At 46.2% G+C, this 6884-nt stretch overlaps 1 protein-coding gene across 1 annotated transcript; it reads left to right on the top strand.

Moving 5' to 3' along the window:
* Positions 1–1067: 1067 nt before the first annotated feature.
* On the top strand, positions 1068–5947 carry LOC311218063 (zinc finger and BTB domain-containing protein 8A-like). Its single transcript, XM_084300530.1, has 4 exons — positions 1068–1197; positions 2274–3235; positions 3741–3910; positions 4314–5947. Exons 2-4 carry the CDS (start codon positions 2296–2298, stop codon positions 4644–4646), a joined length of 1443 nt encoding a protein of 480 aa, XP_084156656.1. The 5' UTR covers positions 1068–1197; positions 2274–2295; the 3' UTR covers positions 4647–5947.
* The last annotated feature ends 937 nt before the right edge of the window (positions 5948–6884 follow it).

Here is a 6884-nt window from a genome sequence, read left to right as displayed (position 1 = left end):
GCAAGATGGATTGTGTGACATTTGCAGTTGACACTGATCAGAGATGACTAAGAACCAGCAATGTAGCATGGCTGGAAAGGGCTGGTCAGTTGTAGGTACATAGTTTCAAATGTTTCCAGTTGATAATTAACACCATTGTCCAGTGGACTGAAAAGATTCATGCAAAAATACTGTGTAAATTCCAGACACTTTCTCATGTTCAAGAATGATTAATTTAAGCTGGTCAGCACAGAATGGAGTCTTGGACAAGCAAATGGGTCTCATGAAAGGTTTTAAAAGCGTGGCCTGCATATAAAAATGTGAGAGGAGATGGAATTTACAAGACAACGGATGTTGATTAAAAAGGCAGTATTAAGCTGATGAAAAATATTGTCACAAGATAAACGGATATAAATTGAATATGAATGCATGATATATGGGGAGAACGTTTCTAACTATCAGAGGAAAAAGTCTTTAGATATCTTTCTGCTTTTTCTATAGTGGGGAAAGGAACGTAAATTGTTTCAAGATGGAATGTCTTAACTTTATGGAAGGGAGGGCTAAAAGGACACAAAGGATACAGTGAAGACAGAATGGCTCACATGGGAAAACAAATATTTATGACAAATAACTGGGGTGACAAGACAGAAGAGAAAAGACCCTGGCGGTAAGAAGAGGAAGGAGAAAGATACCAAACTTCCAGTGAGAGAAGTTAAGAGGTTTAAGTAGTAGGATTTCAGACATTATGCATTTTTTTTCCCCAGAAGGTAACTGAGATAGGAAAACATAAGATATTGCATCTCCTCTTGAGTAATCCGCAGGCACCTTAAAGAAGGATTTGGGTCACCAGGACCCCTGCTACACATAAAACTGCGAGAAGGAAGCATCTAGGGCATCGCATCCCCTCCTGGGCAGCATGTGGGTGTGGGAAGAGGAAAGCAGCCCAGACTGCGGGGCGAGCAGGCGGAGGGAGCTGCTGGGCTGCGCCTGCATTCGGTGCGTTGCCCCTTTAATTGTGTCCCCAGCCCTCGGGCGTCTCTGTCCAACGCCCACGTCAGCAAATACCTTTTGTTTCTCTCACGTTCGGGCTGCCAGGGCTCGGGGCTGCGCGACCAGCACGGCGCCGTGAGCCGCAGCGAGCCCCGAGCGGGGGCCGGGACCCCGCATCCTCCGCCTGCTCCTCCCGGCCGAGCGGCAGCCGCCCGCGGAACCCAGCCGGTGAGTGGCGGCTGCGCAGCCCCGCTCTTGGGCTCGGGCTCGGAGCGGGCGCCGGGGCCGGGGCAGCCCGGGGCGGGCTGCGGCGAGGGACGTCGGGGGCTCCGGGGCGCCGGGAGCCGGCGGCAGCGGGGGGCGGCCGGGCTGCGGAGCGGCGGGGAGAGCGGCGCGGGCGCCATTTGCAGCCCCGGGCGCGGCTGGAAGGAGCCGGGCGCGGCAACAAAGGGCTGCGCGGGAGCGGGCGGCGGGTGCGCGGCGAGAGGGGCCGCGCGGGGCGGGCTGGGGCGCTGCCAGCGCGGGGCGGCCGCGGGCAGCGGCAGCGGGGCCGCGCCGGGCACCGGGCGGCGGGCGGCGGGGAGCGCCCGAGGCGCCGGCTGAGCGGGAGCCGGGGCTCCGGTGGGGCGAGCGGCTCGGGGGGGCTGCGGGCTCCGAGCCGTGCCGAGCCGCAGCCGCCGGAGCGGCGTCGTGCCCGGTGCTGCCGCCCGCGCAGCCGGGAGGTGGCTCCGCGCCTGCCGGGCGGGGGCCCTGCGCCGCCGGGCGTCCCGGGCTGCCCGGGCGCGGGTGAGCGGCGGCGGCCTCTGGTGGTGCCGCGGAGCCCGGCCGGGAGCGCTGCGGCCGCCCAGGGCTCGGCCGCCGGGTGCCCGCTCGCGGTGCCTGCGGCGGCCGGGAGCCGGGCCCGGGCGGCGCGGCCACGGCACGCCGGGGATGGGGACAGCGTCCGAGCGCGGCGGCCGGAGGGCTCCGCGGCTCCTGGGCTCCGGTCCGGGCGCTGCGCGGCTCCCGGTGGCTGCGCGCATCGTGCATCCCGCAGCCCTCGCGTGTCCGAGCGCCGTGTTGGAGCACAGACGTGGCTGAGATTATCGTGGTCAGGCGTAGCGGGCTCTGCCATCCCCTGGGGCTTTTCTTTTCGAAAAAGGATGAATGATCGTGGATATTGTAACTTAAACGGATTTACAAATTTAAGCCTATTTATATATTTTTTTTTCAAAATATCTATACAACTGTTTTTTGACATCTTTTACGGAGTTGCACAATGCTGAAATCAAGATTCTAATTCTTAATTTTTTTCTATTTCTAAGAGTGACTTGCATCTTGTCTGGAATGGAGATTTCTTCTCACCAGTTTCACCTCTTGCAGCAACTAAATGAGCAGCGCAGGCAGGACTTGTTCTGTGACTGCAACATCCTGGTGGAGGGAAAGGTCTTTAAAGCACACCGAAATGTGCTGTTTGCCAGCAGCGGGTATTTCAAAATGCTCCTTTCACAGAGTTCGAAGGAAACTACTCAGCCAACGACAGCCACCTTCCAGGCCTTTTCTCCTGACACATTTACAGTTATCTTAGATTTTGTGTATTCAGGCAAACTGTCCCTCACCGGTCAGAATGTCATTGAAGTCATGTCAGCAGCGAGCTATCTTCAGATGACCGACGTTATCAGCGTGTGTAAAACGTTCATTAAGTCTTCGCTAGACATCAGCGAGAAGGAGAAGGATCGCTACTTCAGCCTGTCAGACAAAGAGGTAAATTCAAATGGCGTGGACCGATCCTGCTTGTACAGCGCTGGCTGGCGAGCAGAAAGCAGCCCCCCGCATTCCCACTTAAATCCAGATCAAGGGACTTGCATGATGGGTGGAAACGCTTGGAGCAATTTCAACTACTATCCTGCTTCTCAAAGAAATGCGCAGCAACAGCTGTCCAAACATGACCAAAGGCAGGATTCCGTCAAGAAATCCCGGCACCTGGGACTACAGCAACCTTCTGACATTCCTCACTATAAATCAAGCAAACTGGAGGACAGGGCTGCTGAGCCTGCTGGCCACATTACTCAGTCTGAGGAGCAAGTTCAGATTGAAACAGAAGTTGAATCTCCTCATGTGGGATACCAGTACGGTCAAGGGTCTGATGTGATCTCAAGAAGCTTGGCTGTGTCACAGCAGGAGCACGAATCACCCCGTTCTTCGAGTAAATCCAAGTCTTCAAAAGCAGATGAGCCGTATGCAAGCATGCCCTCTATTTTAGGTGTCATGGGAGGCTGGACTGAAGGTAAATTTGTTTTAATGCTGCAATCATCTGTTAATCATCTGGTGTCAGTGAGAAAATACACATTGCTGAAAGAGTGTGCGTTTACCAGAAATACATTTCCGTTTTCCAGAAATGTAAGCTTGGAAAGCAAAGCTCTGTTTTTCAGTAATTATGAATAAATGAAGTAAATGAATAAAGAAATAATTACGAAGAAATTAAATCAAAGTAGTCCTTCAACATACATAATCTTTAGTGTCTCTACAGCTCCAGACTCATGATCATCTTGTTTTTTTAAGCTCGTTTTAATATAGCTAATGGTCCACTCCTTTTCCTTTGTTGCATTACTGTGTAATTTATAGGAAAACACAAAATCTTTGTATTTGAAAAGACCTATGATATTTTTTTAAAAAAAGGAGTGATTTTCTGTTCTGTTTCTGTTGCTTTTCATAACTAGAATACAGTTTCTTAGAGCGTGACTGGAAGTGTTATGACTTTTTTTTTTTTTAATAAAATTATTTCCTAACAGATGATCTGCCCAGGATGAGGTTCAAGTGCCCGTTCTGTACTCACGTGGTAAAAAGAAAAGCAGACCTAAAGCGTCACCTTCGCTGTCACACAGGAGAGCGCCCTTACCCTTGTGAGGCATGTGGGAAAAGATTTAGCAGGCTAGATCACCTAAGTAGCCATTTTCGAACAGTATGTATTTTTAGTAACTGCATGATTTGTTCAATGTGTAAATCTGTCTCAGTAAAATTAAACACAGTACAAGTGTATCTGGTTGATATATTGACTCCCATAAAGAAGAGGTAGTAGATAATTAAGCTGGTTTTGTTTAAGTCAATTTGAAGCATAATTCCTATGAGAGGGGATGCATTTCTTTGTTAATTGATGGTTTGCAAAGGTAGTGTGCTATCTAAGTCCTGTAATAGAGCTTAAGTGGACAATCACAGCACTCACGATTGTTTTATTTTTAAAGTTTGATGACTTCCTTGAAATGAGTTAATGCTACCACTTGATGCTACTCCAGCCCTACTTCTGTGATCTTAAAAACACTTCTCTCTGGATAAAATATCAAATTTATTCATTTCAATTTTCCCAGATTCATCAGGCTTGTAAACCTATCTGCAGAAAGTGTAAACGCCACGTGACTGAGCTAACAGGACAAGTGGTCCAAGAGGGGACAAGACGTTACAGACTCTGTAATGAGTGCTTGGCTGAAGCTGGCATAGACAGTATTCGCATTGACTTGGAGGCTGAAGCACCCCTTGAATTTCCAGCAGATGGGGATAAGGATTCCAGGTGGCACTATGGAGAAGACAACAGATCTGATGTGGAGATTGTGGAGGATGGGTCATCCGACTTGGTCATTCAGCAGGTTGATGACAGTGAGGATGAAGCAGATGAAAAGGATGTAAAACCAAGCATTAGGTAGTTGCAAGATGAGCGTTAGTACGTTCTCCGTTTTACATGGAATTCCTGTCCTGACCATAAACCCTCCACCAGCCTGTTATTGTACAAAGTCTTATTGGTTTCTCTTGAACAGGTCCGGACTTGCATGTTTATGGACATATCATTGGGTCCATTCTGAGTTTTGCTATTGAAATACCCATACTTTGCTTCACTAGAAATAACCCATTCTTGAATGAAATGATGGCTGAACATGGACACTGACGTACTACATGGATAGAAGTCTACTACTTTCTGTAGTAGACAGTGGGTCTCTTCTCAAAACCTCTTTCATGGGGGTAGGGTCTAAATACTCTTCTTGAAAAAAAGTCGCACACCATTGTAAATTACCCAATTTTTACACTTTTAGAGATGTTTGCTTTATATGTGGTATTTCCCAGTGATGAGAAAAGTCTAAGTACCCCACCGCCGCCATCTCCACTGTAGAATATAAAGGCAACTGCTCTTCAGCATTCAGAAATGAAGATAATCTTCCAGGAAATTTCATGAAGTCTTCATATTATGATTAGAAAAGCTGGGCAGAGAATTAAGAAAAAGCGCGTAATTTTTTTTAGCACATATATCTGGAAAAGCACTTTCTTGTAAAAAAATTATTCTAATAAGGAGAATCTTTAGCAGATCATTCATTCAAGACTTATTTCCTTACAAGAAAATAAACACATGAATGCTAGTCCCAGTCAATGCATCAGAGATAAAGTGGTTATGAATATGGATCAGTAATTGATGCCAGTAGCTGTTTTATTCATTCTGAAAATTGGGAACTCAGATTGGAGTGTGTTTTAATAGCCATTGGTAAAATAATTAATTTTTTTTTTTTATAAAACATCTCAAAAGTGGCAAAGTGGCATGACTGGTAGCCCTGCATCCACACCGTTGCTATTGGCAGTGGCAGCTTTTCAATGCCATCATGAATGAAACAATCCTGACAAGGTTACTTTGGCTGCTGTGTTCTCTCTTTGTTCCCTGTTTTATTCACCATTAATGGAGGCAGAGCCAACTTGTATAGCATGTATACTCTATCATTAGAAATGGAACTGATGACATTTTACATCTCAAACCATTAACTACTCTTGTTTGTATTGACCTGCCCTCAGTTTAAACTGGTGAGTTTTAAGATGGAGTCCTTATCGATTTATATATTCCCAAAGTCACCCAGTCACCAAGAGAACATATTCCAACCCTTTTCAGTCTATGCTGTATGCCAGTGAAAAATATGTATTGAAAGTTCTAGACATCATATTTGTTTAACTTCACCTACAATTAGACTACAAGAGATGAGATGATTAATGTTGAAGAAAGTTTCCTTTTAAAACAAAATTAAGTCACTTTGTTTTCTAACTTGGTGAGTTCTGCTTAACCAGCACTGCAAAGAGGAGAGGAGAAGTATGCTGCTGGGTGGTTTTACTTGGCATTTTCTTGGACAGAAATGAGTTTTACTGGTCTTTATATTGTGATCGTTGAACTCGATGGGTACAGGCTTAGGAAACTGTCTTTTTTTAACAATTTTGTAAGCATGTTTGGCTGAAACCTGGGGTTAATTACAGAGCAATTACATATATATATACACTATATAATCTCTTTCCCAGGGACAGCTAAGAAGTCACTATTTTATTTTTATTTCTGTAAAAACTGTATAGCCTTGTTATTATCATATTTACCAGAGTGTGCAGCATTTTCTTACCAGGCTGCAGATGGCCAGCCTAGGTGCCTCACAACTGAGAGCTGGAGCACATCCTCAGTTGATGGTGCTAGCATTAAGCACTTCCCTCAAACATGCAGGGTGTCGAGCAGCACCCAGTCTGTATGTTCCAAGGAGACCGTTCTTTTTCCATTTGTCCAGTTAGGAAGTGATATTTTATTGCTCCTACAGAAATTAGTGTCCACTGGCTTAGACATGGGGAGGAGAGGAGGAAAAAGGGGAGAATTTACCAAACTTTCTGATGAGCTGTACAAAAACATCTTTTCCAAACAAACTTGCCTTGATTTTATGCTTCCCTTTGCTCAGCAGTCCACAAAATGGACTTGACGTGAAAACAGCTAGTTATTTTCTTGGAGCTTATTACTCCTACAATTCATAATATTAAATGGTTAAGAAATACTCCGCAGGCAACCATAACTAAATCAAATATATAACAAATATATATATAAAGGAATACAGAATAACTTCAATCAATGGCAAATTTTGACAGAAAATGCTTGCCAA

This window comes from Netta rufina, assembly GCF_964035555.1.
Source record: "Netta rufina genome assembly, chromosome: 23".
Classification (NCBI taxonomy): Eukaryota; Metazoa; Chordata; class Aves; order Anseriformes; family Anatidae; genus Netta; species Netta rufina.
This window is presented reverse-complemented; position numbering and strand designations above follow the sequence as displayed.